This window comes from Lycorma delicatula, chromosome 4 (genome assembly GCF_047948215.1).
Source record: "Lycorma delicatula isolate Av1 chromosome 4, ASM4794821v1, whole genome shotgun sequence".
Lineage (NCBI taxonomy): Eukaryota > Metazoa > Arthropoda > Insecta > Hemiptera > Fulgoridae > Lycorma > Lycorma delicatula.
In genome coordinates this window covers 117,009,474-117,034,698 of record NC_134458.1, presented here as the reverse complement: position 1 = coordinate 117,034,698, position 25,225 = coordinate 117,009,474, and the positions used below count along the sequence as shown (strand labels likewise).

General features: G+C 28.1%; 1 protein-coding gene across 5 annotated transcripts in view; it reads left to right on the top strand.

Moving 5' to 3' along the window:
• Positions 1-16,713, top strand: part of Sp1 (transcription factor Sp8) — a 548,926-nt gene extending 532,213 nt beyond the window's left edge. For all 5 annotated transcript variants that reach the window (XM_075364034.1, XM_075364033.1, XM_075364037.1 and 2 more), the window contains 4 exons: positions 5,572-5,938; positions 6,886-7,178; positions 11,687-12,006; positions 14,254-16,713. In XM_075364034.1, the coding sequence (XP_075220149.1) occupies positions 5,572-5,938; positions 6,886-7,178; positions 11,687-12,006; positions 14,254-14,590 (1,317 nt within the window). In that variant the 3' untranslated portion in view covers positions 14,591-16,713. The remainder of the gene's footprint in view (positions 1-5,571; positions 5,939-6,885; positions 7,179-11,686; positions 12,007-14,253) is intronic.
• Positions 16,714-25,225: the final 8,512 nt, after the last annotated feature.

Genomic DNA, 25,225 nt, shown 5'->3' with positions numbered 1-25,225 from the left:
TTTATTTATTTGGTAAAAAAATGTTTCAAAATAGATAATTTTTTAAGAGCAATCATTTAATTATTTTAAAATGTGTTTTATTTTATCAAAATTATTTAAAATTGGAAGGACATTTTAAAAACTTAAATGTCAATGTTTTATTATTAAAAACAAATTTAATATATATATATATTTTTTTTTATGGCTCTAGACTAATAATTTGACTAGCGTTTTATGCACACCCATACATAAAACACATACACACACACAACAAGTTACTTACACACACTATAAAACAAATATAAGAAATAGATTGCAGGTTTTTTTTAGTATCATCTATTAATAATAATATTATAGACAATTTTAATATGTGTACTTTTTTATGTTTATAGTAGAAAAACCTTTATGAAATCGAGAATTTTATTTTTTGTCGGATTAGATTTATCAAGAAAGAATTATTTTTAATTTAATCTCCATATCTACGTTTACTATTTTCTAACCCTGTATAAATAATGGTATCTTATATAACAAATTGCGTTATATATCTTTGGTAATAAATATAAAATATAAATATAAATTAATATAAAAACAACTACTACAGACGGTGTACAGTAACATACACAACTAAATGTAATCAGAGCATTGGCTTATGAGTAGCAGACAATATAGTCTACGTTATAACGCGATCGTTGTATTATATCTCTCTCTCCACACCATATAAAATAGAAATTATTTTACAATAATATTTTTTTTTTTAAATACGGGTTAATCTCTATTGTATTGATGATAAGTTATAATTGTAATATAATTTTTAAACAAACGTAATATTTTTTTTTTTATAAAAATAATACTTTTTTGATTGGCTCGTACCGAAATTGATGATGGACAATAATAAAATATAAATTATTAAGAAATGAAATTTGTAAAATTTGCATTTTTTAAGTTCAGGCGAAAATAAGTCGAGTTAAAATAAAAAGTAATTAAAAAGAGTACATTTCATTTATTTTTCATAATTTTTTTTTAAGACATCTATGAATAGTATACTTAATTATATAATTAATATAACATTATTGGGAAAAAAATAAAGATTATCTTTGATTGTTTAGCATTATCACAAAACGAGTTACTAATCTACAAACTCATCGACAATGATACAACGCAACTAACATTGTCCACGAAAATTATATAATTAAAAAAATATTTTTTAAATTTGTTGTTGTTTTTTAATAACAAGCTTACAATAGTCTGCCTCTGTGGCGCGAGTGGTAGCGTCTCGGCCTTTTATCCGGATGTGCCGGGTTTGAATCCCGGTCAGGCATGATATTAAATATTTATTTTCTAATAAAAATTATACTTTTGTGATTGGCTCGTACCGAAATTGATGATGGACAATAAGAAAATACAAATTATTAAGAAATGAAATTTGTATAATTTGCATTTTCACACGCATTCACAGACATTTTCACACTCTACAAAATTTTCATTTCATCTCATCCTTTGAAGCAATACCTAACGGTGCTCCCGGAGGCTATTGTTCAATTAAAATTTACAATTTTTAAAATAGAAAAAACTACAGCTATAAACTATTTATACATCTGTATAGTTTAAGATATATCAAAATATTTTTCATAATATTAAATTAAAATTATTTAATTTATTTACAATTTTATTTATACTAACAGTTTTTAATAAGGATAACAGTAAAAAAAAAAAAAATAAATAAATGTAAAAAAAAAAACAATATTAACGAGTTAAAAAGGTAGCACTATTAAGCCGATTTCTTTGTAAATTTTTTTATGTTACGATCCGCCCCGTAGTAGGTCTATAGTCAACGTCCGTTGACAGTCAATTTGTTCTGGTGCCAGTCTGAAGCGATGATTTGCATTGAAATAGTTGTTGCTTGCTGGTACCAAACTTCTCTCTGTTAACTTATATATCCTTTGATCTTTTACCGACAAGAAACAGGCTCTTTATAAAAATGAATAAATAAATATTTTATTTCATTATTGTTATTATTTTTTTTTTACATTTTAAATTTTACGAATGCCCTGTTTTACAGTGTTATTAACACCGTTTTGCTAATAATTCTTTAACTGGATAGTTTTTTATTTTATTATTATTATTTTTTAACTACAAACTTTTAAAGTAAACTTTTTTACTAATAGTTTTGAAAAAAAATATAGCCTTTATATAATAATATTACTAATTATTTTTTCACACGAACAGATTAAAAGTTCCTTTAAAACTAGAAAAGAATTTTTAATTTTTTCAATATTATAATTTTTAATAATTTATGGAAAATATTAACTACTTAACTCTTAGGAATGGATAAAGAGATATTAAAAAATGAGAAATTAAAACCTAGTTTAAAATAGTAATTATCAAACAAAAAAAAAATCTTACCCAGTTCTGCGCAAGAAGAGCTTTTCTTCTTCGTTTAAAAAATATCAACTCATTCTAAAAAAAAAAAAACAGCATCAAGTTTCAAAACTTAGTCACCACTTATAAACTAAATGATAAAGGTTAAAAATAAATTTATTGGAAAGTTTCAGAGCCTCAGAAGTATAATACGTTTAATATTAATTAATTTATATAAAACTTTAGTATTGTTTTTGAAGACTGTAAAAGACACTTTAAGACCATAAAAATCAATAATAGTTGGTTCCGAAGATGAGCTGATAAATTAAAAATATTAATTGAAAATTTATTTTTCAAAGAATATACCACTAGTGTAATAAATATAAATTTATGATAAATAATTTTTTAAAATATAATTTATATTAATGTATATAACTCAAACAAGAGAAAACCGTCTCTTTTTTCAGAAAATATGTAATTATGTAGAAAAAAGCTGAACTCAGAAATATAATTATCTAACAAAATGTTATACTATTATGTTCCGTCTGTAACCACACTCGTGTATTAATTATATTATACAGCTTGTAACGAAACGAAGCTATTGGTATCTGATATAAAAATAAACTCTCCTGGTTGTTTTTATTTTTTTAAATCGTTTTTAAGACCTGGAAAGTCTAAAAAAAGCTTATTAAAATTTTGTTTACAAAATTTTGTATACATACATTTCATATGGTGATAGATTTTATGTCAATGAAAAAGTTTATCTTAAATTACAGAATTTTGTGGAGTAACTTATATGTAATAATTTATAAAAAGATAAAATAAAATAGACCTTTTTTAAAAAACCCTATATACTTGACACTTCAAACCTTTTATTTTTTATATAAATTTTTCTTCTGGCTATTTCAGCTTAAACAACAAGAAACAAAATACAACAATAGTGTTAATATGGTTATTATAAACTATCTTTAATGTTCCCTTATTGAGTAGAAACAGTAGATAGAAAGGATACATTAATCTGTTGCTTAACGCCATTTATTCTTCTTTTATTGTGATGCATATAATCCTGAGGTAAAAGAGGAATCACTATTCCTTTCTATCTCAGTAATATGTCACTTGGAAAATAAAATATTATTTACATTTTCGTTGACTTATCTCTAATAGGTCTTGACACACCAATTTAAAAAAAACCTTGATTTTTCTGCATCCTATTTTTAGATAAATATGTGCTCAAAATAATTTTTGATGGCGCTTTCTGAGTTATTAATTATTTTGTAGTAGCTTTTATATACTTTTGTTTATATTTAAATACAGACTTAACTGTCATACCTATATTTTACCTTATACCTCGCAATTTATGTTTTTATATAAATTTTCGAAAATTTATTCAAACCTTTATTAAATGTATCAATTACATTTTTATTTTTCAACACTGTATTAATTGTATGTTAATTTTATTTTCTGTAGTTGATAACATTTAGAAGTTTTCATTCGTTAAGTGCTAGTAATTTCTTCAACTTGTATTTATGTTTTATCGGTCTTCAAATTAATTAATTTTTTCTTGGGCTTCAAACATCAATTTTCTCTTAATTAATTTCTCTACAAGTTTTCATTATAAATTTTACGCATTTATTACTTATTAACAAAGTTTTTGTATTAAACACGTAAAAAAATCGTTTTTTTAGACAACAAATTTTTCTGTTTTACGTCGGATATTATGAAAACTACTAGAGATAAGGTTTTTAAACCTATTTCATTCAATTTTACAGGTCAGAAACCACCAAGTTTACTCCTTAATTTGAGTTCCTAGAATTTCAACATGATTTTATTTCACTTTGCCCAGTAATCAGGGCGAAATCTTTCGCTAACCGGAACTCGCTAACAGAGCATTTCCGGACCCATATTTATGTGAGCTTGTGAACTTGAACCAGACACAAAATATTAATCATTCTATATTTATAATTTTTCTTATATTAATGTACATTTAATATATTATTATTTACCGTCAATCAGAATAAAAGATTTTTCTAATTACATTTTCTTCCAGTGTCGAAGAATGAGAAATAATTTCATTACTAAATTTTCCTAATAAACCTGGTTTATTTTTATATTTAATAAAACTTCAAGAAGAATTAGAAGTTTTTGATTGAGAATGGCTGTGCAGTTTTAAAACTGATTTTTTCTCATGTCAGCTTTTATAATTACAGGTGCAGCCCTTATCATACCGGGGAATATAGTATATAGGGTATATCAGGGAAAATAGTAATCTGAACAGTAAAATTGGTTAATTTTTTACTGAATTTAACAATTTAGGTTATAAAATGAAACTGAATTAATAAAAATGTTTTATAAAACGGTTTATAGATTGTGAAAGATTTAGCTAGTACCAAAAATATTTTTATTCCATAAGAAATATAATAAATACTGTTTTCAGGGAGTGAAATTATTCACTAATGACGGTCGACGAGGCAATTTAATTATATTGTTTTATATACATTTTTTTTTTTTTCACTAAATTTAACTATTTTATATTTACATAGTCTTTTCCACAAAGAGTATACTTTTTTACAATCTCTAAGTGAATAAGATTTAACAATCGATGCTTTTCCTAACAGCTTTACTGGCCACCATTTTTTAATTTTTAACACAAAATTTCGTAAATATCGGAAAATACTTTCAACCCTGTGTATCATGAATAAAAAAACAACTGAAATGCCAAATAGATGATGTAAAACACCTATCAAACATATATAGATAGTGTGTTTAGACAGATGATGTCTAAACGCACTCACTATATTTTCACTCTTATTTGAATTTATTTATGTTCATTTTATAAAAATTTTAAGAGATAGTTTATTAGTACACGACTGAATCTGTGCTTTGGTTATTTGAATTTTTGAAAAAAATTCATTCTAGAATTTTCCTTTTTGATAATGAAATACATAAATAACTAATAAAGAAAGCCTAATCGTAATAATTTTCAATTTTATTAATAAGAAACCAGTTAAAAATTTTTATTTCTTTGTTTTATCCAACATATTATTTTAACAACACATATTATATACTAAAATTGTTAATATTAACTTATCCGTATTAATAACATTTTAATTCAGTTTCTCACTCTTCAAGTACAGTATTTTGCAACATTAATTCTTTTAAAAAATCATTAGTTTCTTTTATCTTTCAATGTTACATTTATGCTTATAAATAGTTTTTTGTTTTTATTTATTTCAGGAACACCCGGGGCTACGGGGAACACCGTTAGCGATGTTAGCAGCACAGTGCAACAAATTAAGCAGCAAATCTCCGCCACCATTAGCAGATGCAGCTGTAGGAAAGGGTTTTCACCCTTGGAAAAAATCACCACAAGGTAGTGGTGGCGGTGGTGGGGCAGGGGGTGGTAACAATGGTAACGGAAATGGTGGTGGTGGAGGTGGTACGACGACAGTTTCCAGCGGTAGCCCGAGTCCTGCTTCCAGGGCATCAACGACGACGACAACAAGGACTACAGTACCATCATCGTGTGCAGGTCCAACATACACCGGTAGCGACTTATACTTCCCCGGTGCCAGTGGACAAACAGCTGACCATCAGTTACTAGGTAAAGTATTTTATTTAATTACGTTCACAGTTAGTTATATACCGTGGAACCCAAAGGGTGATTAAAAAAATACTTTTGCAACACAGAACAGTAATCCACAAAAATAAGACTTAATGAGATCCCTATTTTACAGAATGTTATTATTTGTATCTTTTTTCTTAGGAACTAATAAAAATTGAGTCAAACTATATTTGTTTGAAAAAAAACTGAATTTGGTAGGATATATCTTCTAATCTTACCACTTTTTATTTCTGACAAATAGTTCATTTTTTATAATTTTTTTTAAATACTATTTTTCATTGGTTATTTTTTTAATTTCATTCTTAATATAAGATAAAAAAAAACACGGTCGCTTTTTTGTTAGTGCATAATGAGCTGAAAAATCAGAAAATCTGATAGTTTCATATTTGATAGAAGCTGAGAAAGTGTTACAGTAAATTGAAAAAAAAAATCAAGAAATGCTTTTTATATTATAATATATATATATATATGCTTTATACCATCTGAATTAGTTTTATATTGGCTGAGAAGAATGTAATATAAAATTTAATTGATACTAAAGATACCACTCACAGTTGCTTTCTCTGAAATTAATGTTGTTTACTGTAAAAAATCCCTACCGGGAAAAGAATAACGAGATCACTTTTAAAAATTACGTAAGCTAAATCTGTAAAATTTTAGAAGTTAGAATGCTGATGCAGTATATTCTGAACAGGGAAGAACAAAATGAGGAACCACTTCACTTTTCTAACTCCAAATTATTATTTTTGCTAGTAATAATTATTTTGTTCTTATTAATATAAAGAATAATGAAAGAAAAAGAGAATTGTGTTATTAGAATAACACAAATCTCTATTAGAAGAAATAATTAATGGAATTAAGTAATTTGCAGTGTTTAATTTAACCCTAATGAGAAAAACAATAATTTACAAATACATTTATTACAGGTAAAGCAGCAGATCATCACGCTTTATATACGAGACACCCTTACGAATCGTGGCCATTCAACGCGATGCCAGGAGCAACGCATCACACAACAATTAAACCAGGCGATGCGGTAACATCAAGCGGTTCATGGTGGGACGTTCATTCAGCAGCGACAGCAGGTGGATGGTTAGACATGAGTGGTGGTGTACATGCTCAAATGGCCGCCGCCAATTACGCAGCATCTTCCGATTATTCAACACTGAGCCACAGTTTGGCTGCATCAAATACCGCACATCATTTGCTCAGTTCACAGGTAAATATTAAGAAACGATTCTTTTAATTAAAACAAATAATTAATTAAAAAAATTTTGGGTTGTTTTATCGAATACCGGCGCCCCTGATTATTTTTTTAAATAACAAAATTATTTCTTTTTTTCAGTGTAGGAATGCTATTTAAAGATTAAATGTCTCGGATGGAAAGGATAAAATAAAGCTAAGATTCTTTATCACAACGATGTAAATTCAAATCGATATCTGTATCTAATATATTGCAGCCGGCTTTATGCCTTTATTATAAAAGCATTTTAATTTCGCTACCGGCGTTTAACATGAACGATTGGAATTTGCTGTCTAAGGAACACAATACTATTGAGTTCCTACAACTGCTTGGCATTCTACCGGGAACCAGAACATGTCGTAAAGGACACCTTTGTCTTTACAAAACAGACAGTATTGTATGACGTTGCAACAAACGTACTTACCGGACGAAGCTTCGTCGGCACGTCGCTGAAAAATTCAAACCTCAGCTTCGTGGTTGTCATACGTTTTCTATAAAGTTGGGCGTTCGAACTATCATGTGTTGGTAGTGATGAATCAAGTGTGAGTCCAAAAACAGTAGTCGGTTGAAATAATTTCATAATAGAAGTGTATGTCGACTATATTAAACAGCGCAGGAAAGGTAAAATTGCAGAAACCGGTATGGCCGTCGAAATCGATGAGACGCTGTTCTCGAGGCAAAAAATCTGCTGGTCGCATCTATCCACAACAATGGGGTTTCAGCGGCATTTGTGTGAAAACGGCGAGTGTTTTGTTGTGAGAATTGTTGAAAGATCAATTCAAACCATTCTTAATGCTATCAAAGACAACGTTAATGACGGGAGAATTCGGATTCCTGAATTCCTGGCTTAAGTACCAAAACGATGCCCTGGAAATGGAAGGGATCCGCCATTATATTGTGAGTTATCGGTACCATTTTATCGATCCTCACAGCGGTACTAATACTTAAACTGTTGAACGGTTTGGGGGGGAGGTCACGAAATAGCAGAATAAAAACCACAAGGAGACTGCCAGGCACCACGTGAGATCCTACTTTGCCAAATTCATGTGGAGGGTCGCATGATAAGGAACAAGAATCCGTTCCAAAGAATATTGATGCAATAAGAAACAAGAATCCGTTCCAGAGAATATTGATGCAATAAGGAACACCTGGCCGCCGAAATTAGCCATGTAGTAATGAGAAAGTAAATTTTTGCTATGACCTTTAAGTTGAAATAAAATACCACGTCAATTAACAATAAATGAAGAAATTCGTTCGAAAAATCTACCGATTTGAAGAGATTAAATGGTGCCGCCGGTATTCGGTAAAAGTATCTTTTTTTAAACTAATTTAATAGTAAAATAAAACAGTTAGTCCAGCCCAGTTTCTGAATCTACCATTTTTGTATGAGAAACAAAACACTGTTTTTAATGTATATTGGTTAAATTTTACGTACCAGTGTAAAAGGAATTAAAATATGCGATAAAAAAAAATTACTAAACGCATCTGTAAAGCTGTTTATTGAAGTATATTTTACATTTTTCTTACTCTGTTTTAAATCTACTCAGTTTAGATAACGTAAAATGTAAACGTTCTAAAAACAGAACAGTCACATAGGAAGATCGATAAATCGGTATGGAAACGCGTACAAGTTCTTTATAAAGAATTCAAAAGATTCTGTATCACTAAATACAATATTTTTCAAAAAACATCAGCATTTTAAAATCAAAATTCCTCGTCATTTTCGTGGAATAAGGATTCCATCAATTTACAGTAAATAGTAAAACTGTGAAAAGCGATATCCCAGTACTATGATCAAAGAGAATTGTATTATTTAAATAAAAAAAAATGATTAATCATAATTATACGAATGGGTTAGTTTATGCGAAAAATATAATAATCAGTGTATAAAAAAACAGAACTCATGCCGGTTGTGAAATGTTCTCATTTATTTATTTATTTATTTATTCATTTACCTTACCTAATGATGAAATCTATTCAAATCACCAAAACAAAAGTAGAACCGAATATTTAAAAAAAACAAAAAAAAAAAACGCTACTATCAAGAGAAATGTTTTTTTAATACTTTATTGTAAAACGTTCGTTATTTTTTTTTTTCACTTCCACGAAAATAAATATTTAATTTTACATTAACTCTTTCCTGATCCTAATAGCTAATTAACCTTATTATTGTGGTCATGCAAATGTTTTCATAAAATACCTTTGATGTAATACTACATTACTAAGTTTTAACCAGTTTTATTTTGTTTTCTCTCGAAATATTTCGACGGATTACACAAAAATAAGCCTTTTCTTGATCATTATACGTGTAGAAACAATACAATAATTTGACTCGTTATAAAAATATGTACATAATTACATTAAATACTATTATTATCACAATATTGTTCATGTATTGAAAGGTTATGAAAATAAGTGAAATTTTGGTAATTTATGAATTTTACTACTACATTTTTCAGAAGTATTTTGTTATTATTAGATATGTTTTCTTTCTATCCTACATTAAAAAGAAATTAGTACCTCTGTTGGTCAAAAGTTACAAGAAGTTAATTTTTTTGGTTATATCATGAAAAAAATTATATACTCATCAATAACTACGTAAAATATAATTGTACAAAGAAAGGGGAAATAGGAAAATTTTGGGTGAAAAATGTTCCAGGAATTATTCAAACATAGACGCTATGAGAAAAAAGGAAAAAGAAAGGTTTAAGGTTAAAATTTTAGGGAGAAGGAGGGGAAAAAGTTTAGTTGGAATAGAAGAGAATGGAGATAGAAGTCATACAAAGGACCTGCCTCAGGGCAGACGACTATAATTATGATGATATCATTAAATGAAAGAGGATATTCTAATCCAGTTTACCTGTTGTCCTTTAATCGAAAATAAAGTTATAACTTTTGCCGATTTCTTCCTTGAAAAAATTTCCTTATACAAAGCCATTACTATTTCAAAAGTTGTTTTATAAATTTTAATCTTGTTTCTGAAGGTTTATTTAACTTTAAAATATTATCGGTGAACTAAATACTTTGCTTGACACAAAACTTCGTTGATATCAAATATCTTAATATTTTTTCTTATCCTTTGTGCTTTTTGGGTAACGATTTTTTAAAAATCTTTTGAAATAAGATACCAACGTTTCATATAACATGAGATGATTAAGTATTAGAAAAGTCGGATAATCTATTTTATTTGCAATAGACAAATTTTAAGTTACTGATTTTTCTTCAATAGAAGGTAGTAAGTAAATACTTGCTTTGCGAATAGCTTCGGCCCATTATTTTTTCCAACAGAGTTACTCGAAACCAAGACATCAACTATATAGCATAACTATATACACATAAATATATCTATATGTATATATATTCTACATTGTATTTAAAATTTAAAAAAATAAATAATAGAACCTACTAGTAATGAGTGATATTGTATTATAAAAAAGGGTTAAATTCCATATTATAATTTAAAATTTTAAAATTTCAAAGCTAAATATTTCTAAACAAAAATTAAATTCGTTATGGATATTAGAAAAAAAATTATATTAATATTTCATAAAATATTATTTATATACCTATATGTGATACATAATTTTAGCCACAAAAGGTATTTAAAAAAAAATTAATGAAAATAAATCTTTTTTTTCAATTTAAAACATTCGATTAGTTACTATTTTCAATATATTGATCAATAATGAAGGAATTCTAAAAGAGTTGCTACAAAATGGAATAAACATAGGAACACAAACTTGTTTTCCGTACAGTATGCAAGGTGTACGCTTTTGAAATCTAAAATTAATATTACCACTTCTTTTTTTTTAATTTAAATTTAAAAAAAGAGAATTATTTGAAAAAGATTCAGTTTTGTTATTCTCAAGATATTTGGGCTTAGCTTCGTAGCCGTAGTTAAAAAAAAGTCCATATTTGACATTCTGATGAAGTACTATAAATTTTCTACCTTCCAGAATACAATTTAATAAAGTTATCTACTTATTTTTTTTTTTAAAGAATCTCTTTCTGTTAATTTAAAAAATGTAATTACATACTTTTCCGTATTATTTTTTTTTGCTTGGGCAATTATAAAAAAATACTGTGTGTGTGTGTGTGTGTGTGTGTGTGTGCGAGAGAAAGAGAGTGAGTGAGAAGGTAGAAATAAATTATTTTAATCGATAAAAATAATAGCGATACTAAATTATTAACAAGGGTTGATAATCTAACCAAAAGAAAACAAAACAAAATAAAAAACAGCTTTCCAATATTAAGCAGGTGTTATTTAGTAGTTCGATATATCCAGTATTTATTTTTTACATTATAATTTGCATTATAGACGATAAATTATAAATATATATTCTCTTTGTTTTGTATTATTTTAGTGTCTATTTTCTTTTTCTTTTTTTAATATTAATTCGCTTAGACATAAATAATCTTCTTTCCTTCATCTTGCATATATATATATATATATCAACGAACATTTTTTTTTTTTGCATATACAGCAGCACCTGCTTCAAGACACATACAAATCAATGCTACCAACGCAAGGATCGTTCGGTTTAGGTCATCACCATCACCATCACAGCGCCACAGCATCCCCTCCAACGACTGTCGCCTCGGCGGGTGCAGCAGCACAGGTACCGTCTCCTAGATCACAGAGGAGATACACCGGTAGAGCCACCTGCGATTGTCCAAATTGTCAAGAAGCTGAAAGATTGGGACCCGCTGGCGTTCATCTCAGGAAGAAAAATATACATAGTTGTCACATACCCGGTTGCGGTAAAGTCTACGGTAAAACATCACATTTAAAGGCTCATTTACGGTTAGTAATGTTTATTTATTCTCACAATAAAATAATTATAAAACTATAAAATATCTTGTAAAACAGAATTTTTATTTAAATATTAAAGCACGTTAGTAATATCAAGTTAGATATATTTCTGATTATTTTTTTAATTAATTGGAAAAGTTTAACCGATCTTTAAGTTAACTGTAATTTAAAAGTACATTTAAATTTGATATATTATGATTTAATTATACAAATTACGATAGAAAATTTAATTAGCGAATTAGATCTTTATCATTTCACAACTTGAATCGATAAACTTCTTTTTTATTAGTTCATATGATAAATAAATGAATCTATTCATGTAATTCATGGGAAATAAACGACCGATACAGGAATTTAACCCTATCCAGAGAAACTTGGCCCCTATAGACAAAATACATCAACCACGAAGAGTATTTAGAAACAACAACAATAATAATATTTTTAATTTAATTTCAATTATCTTTTTTAAATTTTCAATTATACGAAGGTGGCTGAAATCTAATACACACAGGAGCTTAATGAGAAAACAAAATTTCGCAAAAAGCGATAGGTACTGTCATTTTATAGTTTTCATTTAACATTGCTTCATACTGCTAAATTGCAAAACTCGTTGATCAACCATTAATGGAGATGATTAAACTCTTTATTGAAGTTCTGCGAGTATATTGCCAATACAATTTCACGCATGAGATGAAATCTCTGTTTGCAGTATTGTGAAATTCTCAATATGTGTACGTTACTAGAAGCTAGTTTGACAGTAAATTCTGTGTGATACATAGAGCTCTATGTTAAAACGCCTTAGAAGCAAGCTCGAACACATACATCACTTTCAACCACTAAAGCTATTGTGAAGTTGAAATTTAAACCTTCTCCATACACTCACGAGGATGCCCTGCTATATTAAGAGTATTCATCTCATCACAGTCGATGAACTGCAGGTCGCAGTGACATCGTGAATCAAGGAAAGACGGTCAGAATCCTTCAATAATGTAATGAGAAAACTGGTTCAACGTTGAAGACATGTTTAAATATAAATGATGTACTTGGAAAAATAAATTTTAGATTTTAGTAAAGAAAGTGTAATTTTATGCCATATTTATTTCATCCCTTTTCATTTGCGAGTTAGGAGCGATTGTGCAATACATTTCCACCACCCCTCGTATTCTGAATTTTGAACCTAAAAGTCTCATGTTTACGTTTTTAAATTACATCCGCTAAAACAAGATTCTGGCTACAGCCTCTATTTTTATAAATGTTAAAGTATCATTAATTCCTATTTAAACACAAGGAATATGTGTTAAAATAATAGAAATGAGAACTATAATAAAAAAGTTTCTATTGTATACGATAATTTCTTTTCTTTTTTATTATTTGTGCTTACAACAACGATTTGATGCTGTAACATAAAAATTAAATATAATAATAATAATAATTATTATTATATGTGTAACCGATCAGTTAATATGCAGTATTATGTTTGTGAAATGAAGGAAAAGAGGCATACTTCATTGAATAAGTAACTTAGCTCTGTTCGATTTTTTTGTACTCACCGGATCAGAAACAATGTTCATGGATAAGTCACTCGATTCATAAAAATAAAAAGAACATAGGATACCTAAAAGATTTTCATATTATTATCACACATCCATTGGGAATTTAGTTAAAACTTATAAAAATATCGATGAAAGAATCAAAGATAAGAGAAAACGACGAATATAAGAAGTATTCGAACAAGACAAACAGCATACTAAAAGAAATTCTTCTTGGTCTTCTGAAAGAACTGGGTTTCCATCTCGCCAATAATTTCTTGAGAGATGGAAATAACTTTATCCAGGATCGGAGAAGAATATTACCGATCAAGAATTTTTGTATAGAACAGCTAAAAATGGGCTGTAACTAATAACGTTTCTTCAAAAAATTAGAGAGCGACCTCCAAAAATAGGCTTAGCTTTCTTCCTTAAGGAAAAGCCTCGTCCTTCCTCAGAATTGTATGATGTATTAAAAATTTGTAAATAGTTGGTTTTTATAAGTAGAAAATAAATAGATTTATAAATACTTCGGTTAGATTTTTCCTGGAAGGTTTACTTCAGTAATAAATGTAATGTATTTCAGTAAATCTGGTTAGATTCTTAAAAAAAAATTAACATTTTTTCCCCTTGTGTCTTTTTTTAATAAATTTTACGGTTTTTTTTTTTACTAATTTTATTATAAATTTCATAATTTTTTTGTTTTTTACAGGTGGCATACAGGTGAAAGACCATTTGTATGCAATTGGTTATTCTGTGGTAAAAGATTTACAAGATCAGATGAACTACAACGTCATTTAAGGACACATACAGGAGAAAAAAGGTTCGCGTGCCCAGTATGTAATAAAAGATTCATGAGATCCGATCATTTAGCGAAACATGTTAAAACACATAACGGTAACGGTAGTAAAAAAGGAAGTTCCGATTCGTGTAGCGATTCAGAAGAAAATTCGCAACCAGAATTACAAGGAGTAAATTCGCCAGCATCTATGAATCATACACCGTCGCCCGGTCTCGATGTAGATGTTAAACCGCCTGGTTTAGTCTGAGCCCGGTGGGGTCCGGCGCTTTTCTACCATCAGTATCATCATTAGGAGGCGTCAGGACCCCATCCCCACGCACACTCACGTACATGCAACATACATAAACTTAACATACGAATACTTAAACGTAAATATATTTTCACGCAGATCCATGTTAAAAAATGCAAAACTCTAAATGATATCATCACTGAGTTCTAGAAATATTAATTTTCAAGAAAATAAGATTCATTGAGTGTGTGTGCGCGCGTGTGTGTATATATATACACAGTAAAATAGGATCATAGAACAAACAAATGTTTTAAAAAAATTAAAGAAAAAATTTAGGAAATACAATTTTTTTTCGAAATTAGAAAAGATCTTTTAAAAAGGAATTGATAAAACTACAATATTCTTACAACATACCTTTTAGTTTGTTAAAAAAATTATTCTAAATTAAATTAGGCTTTTGAGAATTTCAACAAATTACAGTAAATTTTTCAATTATTCCAGGCTGGATAAATGGAACTTTTCTAATTTTTTTTATTATTACACAATTTTAATATTTAAAAATCTCTATAAAATCAATTAATTACCTTGGTGATATGTTAAAGACCAGTTTAAAAAATTTCATGTAGGTCATGTAGGATTTTCTAGGAGAGGAGGACTCTTCCAAAATATATAAAAATAAGTTAAAACTATACAAAAAAATTATGAATCTTTACTGTCTTCTGAGTAGTTTGATTCTTTTATTCAAGCCTTTTTTATTAGACTTCATTGATTTTGAATTTATATTATCGAAATTCCTGATCACATTTCACTGAATTCGAAATTAGACGACTAACTATTATACATATTATTTCATTGCTGGAACAAATGAAAGTTAAAATAAATATAATAAAATAAATAATAGATATTTACATAATTTACAGCTGACTAGTATCTTATACTTTCTCCTTAAAATGAAACCTAAAATTTTAGATCGAAAGGAAATTGTTGAAACATGAGTAGATATGGCAGAAACTATTGAAAATGTAGGAAATTTAGAGGAATTATCATAAAAATAATTATTAATATACAATTTGACCTTATCGTGATCCCTGACGTAACATTACGTTCAATAAGTTGACATGGCGTAATATTACGTCTTTAGGATTTTGCCAGTTTTTTTTGTTTTATGTTGAAATATTAAGAAGATCTATGCATAAATACTTCGTTTCTCAGCCACTATTCGTGTAGAATCGTATATATTAAAAAATCTGTAATATTACGACAATTTTCACGATTTCAACAATGATTACGACTTATTATTATTTATTAAAAATAATTTATAAAATTTTGTATTCTATTACTTTAGAAGTTATTATTTATTTATTTTTTTTCTATTATTATTTTTGAACGTTAATCTGTTAAAGTACTGACTATTTATAATAAATTTAAAGAGAAAATAGTAAGTACTTCAGAAAAAAATTACAAACTCTATTTTATTTTACCTTAAGAAAAAAATGTTTTTATAATTATAAAGTTCAACTATCCTCATAATTAATTATCAAGAATACGGTTCTTTTTTTAAAACGAAAAAAGTAATGACAAAAGTAAAAATGATGGTTGAAGGAAAATGGGTTGGGAAGGAGTTACAACATATACAATGATTTTTTTTTTTTTAATTGTTTTCACATTTATTTAAAATTATTTAACACATAATATTAAAAATATAAGAGTCGAAAGAAATTAATCATTAAAAAATCTTGGTGAAAACAACTGAATAATAATACACAAAAACGAACTTTTTTATAAATACGTTTTAAAAAATTTACAATACACAAAAACGAGTCCTGCCTTTATTTTCGAAACAAAAAAAAATATTGAAATAAAATATATATTCATCAAATAACATCAAGACCAATTAGAAATTCCGAGTAAGAAGGAAGCAAAACAAAATATCTAACCTATTTTACATATAGATGTATTTTTTAATGGGCTGCAAAAATAAAAATAAAAAAACCACTTTACGTTACGTACAAATAAACTTTGAACATACTCATATTAATAAAAAAAGTAAAAAAAAGTACGGAAATGATCTACGACCAAAATATATTAAAAAAAAAATAATTAGACTATAAAACAAAAAAAACAAAAAAATAATAAACAAACATAAATGTATGTGCTATATATACTAGGTACAACAACTAAATAATTAATAGCCTATGCATCGAATCGATGTGTTAAGGAATATATGTTGTATTATGTATTTTTGTGTTAAGAAAAAAATAAAACTGTGAAAAAAATGAAATCTGTGTTTGTATAAATAAATAAGCGATAAAGAACTGCTAGTTATATATAAATAAGTAAATATATAAATATATATACATATAAAATAAAGGGTTAAAATTTGTTAATTATAATAATAATATTATTATTTTAGGTAGATCTTATTCAGTAATTTAAATAATTATTAAAACAAATCTTGTAAATATTATATATGTAATGCATCATTATTACTATTATTATTATTATTATTATTATTATCATTATTATTATTATTACTATTATCATTATTAGTATTATATATCATTTTATGTTTATTTTTATTTAATTATCTTTTTTGTGTTTAATCTTTAATAATATAGTCTCGTTACTTTTACCTACACTTTTATTAGGTAAGAACTTATTAAAAACAAAATATATTAATAAAATTTCATTGTTTTTTTTCATGTTTGAGTATTTGTAAATATAATATTAAAAAATATATATATATTAATGATTAATTATTACAAAATATTATATTAAAAATAAAAATAATGTATTATAAATTATATAATTAATTATTATATATATAAAATAGCATCACATATCAGCAGACATTATATATTTTAAATAAATATTAAAAATTTCAGTATTTCTTTCTATTAATTAATTATAAAAAAAAATTATATTGAGTTGAAAAAGATTATTTACTTTTTCAAATATTTAATATATTTATTAAAAATAAACATATATTATTATTATGTACTACTATAATAAATATTAATTTATGTTTTAAAGACTGCTTTTTTAATTTTAATATTTGTTTTTCAAACGAAAAATATATTTAATTAAAATAAAATAAATTTATATTTTGAAAAAAATATTGTAAAATTTATAAAATTAAAAATTTTTTAAAACCATCTTTTGATTAAATTGTAACTTATAATTATTATAATTGATTATTAATTAATAATAAAGTATTTTATCCAAAAAAAGCTTTTATTTTAATTCATTTTGAATCAATATTTCTTTGTTTTAAGAAAAAAGAGAAGAGATTATAGCTTTACAGCTACACGTAAATATTATCTTACGATTACCTTGAAACTATATGAATTTTGAAATAAAATTAAATATTTTACACTATGTCACAATATTTTATATTTCCGCTGTTATGATAACTGATTATTAGAATTATGATAAATGATTTGTTGTGACAATGTCAGTGTTGAGGGCAATCAGAAGAACTAACTAGTTTCAAGAAATTATATAAACATAAGAACGGGAAGGACAAAGCAGAAGAAGCCAGTAGGGATGGGGTGTGGGAGGAACTTAACATTACTGTTTATTCGACGATCCCAACTAAGGAAGATTCAGTGCTTAAAGTAGTATTGAGAATGGAAGTACTGCGAAACGCTTCAAGTACAAATATTAGAGTGACAATGCTAGGAAGGGCAGAAAAAAGCTCTAAAATCAAAAATAACATTTGATATTATGTCTAGGATGTTCAATTGCCCATCTCCTGTCTGCGAAAGAGGCTGCAGAGCCTCGCGATGGAAGCATGGCAGCTGGAATGGGACACCACGACTAACGGAAGATCCTTGTATAAGTTTATTCAGAATTTGGGGGGATGGTATACCTTGAGCTCGTTTTTTTACGGGCAAGGGGTGCCCGCGTGCTCACCAACCACGCTAATTTGAACCAATATCTGTTTCGGTTCCGCCTGGCAGCTGCGGGGAGGTCCAGTCAAATGAATACCTGATGTTTGACTGCCCTGCTCTTGGGGAGGGGGGACAGTGACAGGGCCCCGGGACCAGAACCGGGAACCATAGAGGGCAAGAGGAAAATTGGCCATTCGTAAGCGGTGAGTCAATGTGGCGAGAGCCGCACTGTCGGTCCGTGTAGGAGTTCTTAGATGCCGTTGCTTTGTTTAACCGGCATCCGTAGTTTGCTTAAGGAAAAGACTCTTACCGCATTGCCGTGGGAAGCTAACCCTGATTATCGCTGATCACCAGCCAATTATTATGTCTCCAAGCGCTATTCAGCGACCTAAGCGTGGCACTAGCCGCGAGATCCATAATAAAATTTATTTTGCCTAGACAAAATAAATTTTATTATGGATCTCATATATATTTTAAGTATTTGACGGGGTGCGCCTACCAATTTTAGTAATTAACAAGTGAGCGGTTGGGACACGTAACCCGATGGTGTATGGCACCACGCTTAGTCCAGTCCGCTCATGCTGTAGGTTAGCTCTAGGAGCTACGTTAGGATACTGGTCGCTAAACTGTTCGAGCCTCAGTTACTGTTTGTGGCACAGACATTCGGTCTTATGCTTTAGGGCGACCGAATGGGATGGTGGCGGGAAAAATGCCAAGCAAACCAATGTCTAGGATGTGTAAGATATAGAATCAAAATAACCGGGTTGGTCTAGTAGTAAATTCGTCGTCGTAAATCAGCTCATTTCGAAGTCGAAATTCTCAGGATTAAATCCTAATAAAGTTGCGTTTATTCGGATCTGAATACTGGATCTTGGATACCAGTGTTCTTCGGTGGTTGGGTTTCAATTAAGCACTCGTCTCAGGAATGGTCGGCCTGAGTTTGTTCAAGACTACATATTTACCGGTACCGTTACAATACACTGATAAGTCGCTTGTGAGGTTTAATTGTTGATACGACTATAAACAAAAGAATTTAAAAAAAAATAATAATAATTTCCTCAAAGTTAAAATATCAAAACTGAGTTAAATATTCCTACTATTCTTTGGATAAGGGCTTAAATTTTATGTAAGTAAAGTTTTTTAATATCACCAACCACTGGCCCAGGGGTGGAAAAAATTGGGTTTCGAAGACAAAAATAATCATACCTCCTTTAATAGGCACAGTATTGAATCGGTTTAAAGTGGTCGTTAATCCACTAAACATTACCTAAAACATTTATCTGAAACAATTTTTGATATGACCAACCCTTACGGCAAGGGATGACCAAAATATTGCCGGAATTGTAAGAAGATGGTGCTTGTCGTATGCTAAACATGTTAAAATTTTTTTCAAATGTAACTATTGTCGTATTGAGTAAATTTGAAGTTTTTCTTAACTTTAAGGTGGAAATCTTTTTTATCTTTTATTTTGCACCAGTGAAATCTACCTCCGCCTTCCGGCGTGCCGAAAGGATTTTTTTTTTCTTTTGGGCTCATTCAATATTCACTCAAATCGTCCACGAACCATAGATAAATTGAAGGTCTAGAAATTATAGCATTAACATCGAAACTCACCTACAAAGTAATTAAAAACTTCTAAAATCGATTAGATTTATGTTTTGCGAAAAATCCCCAACTGGATAATTGATATGTCGTTTTCAGAAGCTGAAGAAATAAACAGAATTTTTTACTCTTTTATATAACGTAAGTAAATTTTGGGTTAATTTTGCTTGGCTTAATGCTAAAACTTAAAATGTAGGAAATTTTTCTGTCATATTCTGTTTTTAGCATTTAACCACACTTTTCTTAACCTCTTATATCGAGTTTCACATACTACTTCCATTGCACTGTGCTGAAAAAGATTTCTTTATTGAAACCAGGAGGAAGGGGGATAAAAATAATATAGGAAAACTGTTTGAGAAAAAAGCAGTAATACAGAATACTTAAGATAAAATGAAAACAGTTCAGAAGAATGCGTTAACAGATGAATCTTTTTTGTATATTAAATAGTTTACTCGATGCAGTCAAAAAAGAAGTCTAAATAAATTAAATAACAATAATTTTTCTCTTTTTATTTATGTTTCTAACGATATATATATATATATATATATATATATATATGTGTGTGTGTGTGTGTGTGTGTGTGTGTGTGTGTGTGTGTGTGTGTGTGTTTGTGGCTACGGAATATTGATTTAGCTAAAACGATAGTTAAATCTTTATCAGAATGTTTAACCTTGTATAGGGAGAAAAAAAATTATAAATAAATCTTATTTCAATATAATTTATTTAACCATAAAGAAATGAAGTGTTGGTAGGCTAACTAAATAACAAAAAAATATTCTAACAATTTTGTAAGAATAGACACGTTCAAGGTCTCTTTATTCTGAATTAATACCAAGGATCTATATAAGCAGAATAAAATTAAGCAATTTTTTGATTTCTTAAAATGTATTAAATTAATTTTGTAGAAATTATACTTTTATAAAACGAAATTTATCAATAAATATTTTATTTAGCGGAACGAATACGTGATTCTAACGCGACTAAAATTATTGAAAAGAACAGTATTCAAGATTTCATCTATAGATGTCATCATGGAATTTGATGCTAGCTCATCGATAACTGTATCGAGCACTGTATATTAATCATTCTAAAAACATTCCTCCTACTAGTTTTTACAAAAAGAATCCACTTTCTTTTGCAGTTCTTTGCAGAAATTGTAGCTGCGAATAAATTTTGAGTATATTGTTAATTATAATATTATTGATACTATCGTTACAATTGTAGTAAACTTACAGTTACTGCACTTGTACTAGTAATTTTAATTTCTTGAAAAATATTATATTGATAAAATTGATTATTGCTATTAACAATTTTTTATAGAATATTTAAAATTATCAAACTCTGAAAATCTACATAACATCTATTATTTTAAGAAATAATGTGCCAACCCAGACAAGTATAATCAGTGACGCATATCTGAAAACGATTTTTGTCAAGTGAAACGGCTATTAATAACAAATAATTCACCCTATCTTTAAATTACCTGGCAAACAGTATGAAGATATATATCATTAGCAAACATGGAATATAAAATAAATAAAAATTATCTTAAATTAAATCTAAAATGACACCTACAAAATACGTTATCGTTTGTGAAATTAGTGCGCTGCAGCTGATGCTCCTTTTTTCTATTTCGATTTGTGATATTATATCTTGCATAAAATAATGTAATTACAATTTAATTTTGCATTTTGTTTTATTTTAATTTCATACAAAATGAATGAGCTTAGATCCACGGTGAGATATAAAAAATTATATAGGAAAGCTCGGGAGATAATCAATAATGTGTACGATTTCATGAAAAGAGAAGCAAAGAAATTTAAAAAATCTCGGAAAACCAATTCGCATGTTATTTCAATTCAAAAATGGATTAAGAAGGAATAACAGTAGTACTTTACACACAGTAATAATATTTCAGATTACAAGTAGTGTATTAAAGTATAAATTACTTCTATGCGTTAAAGTATTTCTATTACAAGTTCAGACTGCATTAGTGTCCTTTAATTTTAAAATTTAATTAATTCAATTACAATAAATTTTTAATATCATTTTACTCGTAAAATTATTATATAAATTTATTTATTATAACTGCATACAATTATTATATAAAAAAATAGTACTACAAAAAAACAAAATTGATGTGGTCACCACATGACTTCCTTGTACGCCTATTAAATTACATACACGCATTTTTAAAAATATATAAAATGTTATTTCAGTAATAACTCCTGATATTTTTTCTTTTTTTTTTGTTGTTATTATTGAATTATTTATTGTATTTTTTTTTTAAATCAGAGGTTAATAATTATTAATAAATCAATATATTTAAATTTAAAAAAAACAAGTTAAAAAAGGAGATGAAGTTGGATTAGAACCGATGTGCTTTCCCCTTGTAAGATCCAAATATTTCTTTAATTAAAATTTTATTTGGCTATAACTGGAATCAATGAAAATAAGTACACTTATGATACATCGTTGAAAAGCTCTCAATGAGAACTTATTACTGCAGTTAAGAAAAAATCCAAAATCCAATGGACTTTTTTGGACACTTTTGATTCAGTCAATTGCAATAAAAAGGGGAGTACCTCCCCTTTTTACCATCTGGTTGTGTACCACAACCAGATGTTACAACAGTCCTAAATCCAAAATTTAAACATTCCTATCTTTTTTGAGTTGCGAGGTACATACGTACATACAGACGTCACGCCGAAACTAGTCAAAATAGATTCAAGGATGATCCAAATGGATGTTTCCGTTGAAATCTGAAAACTGAGATTTTTCGTGATCACAATACTTCCTTTACTTCTTACAAGGAAGTAAAAAAATGGAATGATTTATTTGCTTAAAAGATAGTAGAATCTCAACTGGAACGGGTTTCATCGATTCAATAGTAAAATAAAAATTTGTTGCGACATTTACAACATAATTTAAAATCTAACATATTATAAAACAAACTACCCTTTATGAAAACATCTGCCGTTACGGCCAAACCTTAGTTTAATTTAAAATTGTGTGCCAAATGAAAATTTATGAGATAACATTACAAGGTTAATGTGTTTTTGAATCTTCAAAATAAACTCAATTTTTGTTAAACTACCGGTATTCCTGATACTGGAAAATGATCTCAACCAAATAACCAACTGTAATTATTTATTAATACCTTCTTTATCATTCATTTTACGTAAAATGGTTAAGATTTTATAAAATAATTACTCTTAGTTCTCTGCAAATTTTTATATATTTAAAATTTATTGAGAAGAATTGAAAATTACTGTTCACTAATGACATACTAGCTTCATCCAGGCCACGCCTTATCACGAAAGTAGGTAATACATGTTTAAAAAAACTTTTTCTCATTTAATTTAGCCGAAATTAAAACCATAATCATAGAAATCTCATAGAACAAGTGTTGTATCCTAGATATTCCGAAGCCCCGACCGTTCATTGGATACATTCAGAAACTAATTATCAAGTTCCTCCTTTCACATAGTTTTTACTATTAACAAACATTAAACAATGTAATAAATTTTATTTACAACTTTAATGACAGCAGAAAAAGATAACCGGAATATAATCTACAAAAAATATTTTCTGAAAAAATTATTAAAACATTTACGGAAATTTTAATATATCCATAATAATTTTTACTTAAGTAGAATTTAAAAAATAAAATGGTAAAGAAAACTTGTTTTCAATCGAGAAAAGGACGGTACTTCGATTAATTACTCTCTTGTACGAAGTAAAGGAAGTACGAGTATTGTGATCGTGAAAAATTTCGGTTTCCAGATTTCAACGGAAATATCCATTTTGACCATCCCTGAATCCATTTTCACTAGTTCGGCGTGACTTCTGTACGTACGTATTATCTCGAATAACTCAAAAACGATTAGCAGTAGGATGTTGAAATTTTGGATTTAGGACTGTTGTAACATCTAGTTGTGCACCTCCTCTTTTGATTGCAATCGACATGATCAAAAGTGTCCAAAAAAAGCCAAAAATCAAAAAGATTTGGATTTTAGAATTTTTTTAATTGCAGTAATAAGCCCTCATTTAGAGCTCAACATATCATAAGTGGTACTTATTTTTACTGGTTCCAGAGTTATAGCCAAATAAAATTTTAAATAATGAAATATTTGGATCATACAAGAGGAAGGCAAATCCGTTCAAATCAGACTTCATCTTCTTTTTTTAATTTAAATATATTGATTTATTAATAATTTTTAACCTCTGTAAAAAAAATTTACGATAAAAAATAATTCAGTAAAAAAAAAAGAAAAAATATCAAGTTATTATTGAAATAAAATTTTATGTACTTTTCATTAAAAAAAAAAAAAAAAATGTGTATATGTAATTTAATAGGCGCACAATGAAGTTACGTGGTGTTCACATCAGATTATTTTAAAATGTAATACGGGGGTGTTTATGTATAAAATAAAAATTTTGTTTCCTTCCTACTTATTGTACAGAATAATTCATAGAACGGGAAATTTTGACAATGAAATATTCTTATGAAAAAATTATATTAAATAAATTTATTTATAAAAATTAAATAGAAAAAACATGCCATTTATGAATACAGACAAAATATCTATTTTTTAATTACCATTTCTTGCAGTTGAGCTCCCTCTCCACGTAGACATTCCTTCAGTCTCATAGTGAAACTCTTATAATTTCTAGTCTTATAGTACGTGGTTCGAAGCAACATTTTAACAGGAATAACAGCAATTGCTATTCGGATCTTGACTTTCAGTTCTTCTGTCATCGCAGGTCGACTATTATAAACTTTGCTTTTAATAAAGAATCGCACACCAAAAAATCAGGAGAACTGAGGGAAGCCATGGAATACCACTATTTGTCGAAATTATACCGGTAGCCAAACAAATGGCGTATAGCAACCATCGATATTTGTGCTGATGTGGCGATGTTGAACAATCTTGTTCGATCCAAGCGTTGTCAATAATTTAAAGAAATATCTGTAGTTTTTGCGCTTTTCCGTAATAAACTTTTCAGCATGGCTATGTATCAATCTGATGTGACTGTAATCATGAGGCCATCTTCGTTTTCTAGAAAATAAAGGCCTACTCTGCCATATGATAACACAGCACACCAAACGGTATCCTTGTTTCCGTGTAGCGGGCGCTGGTATAGCTGTGTAGGA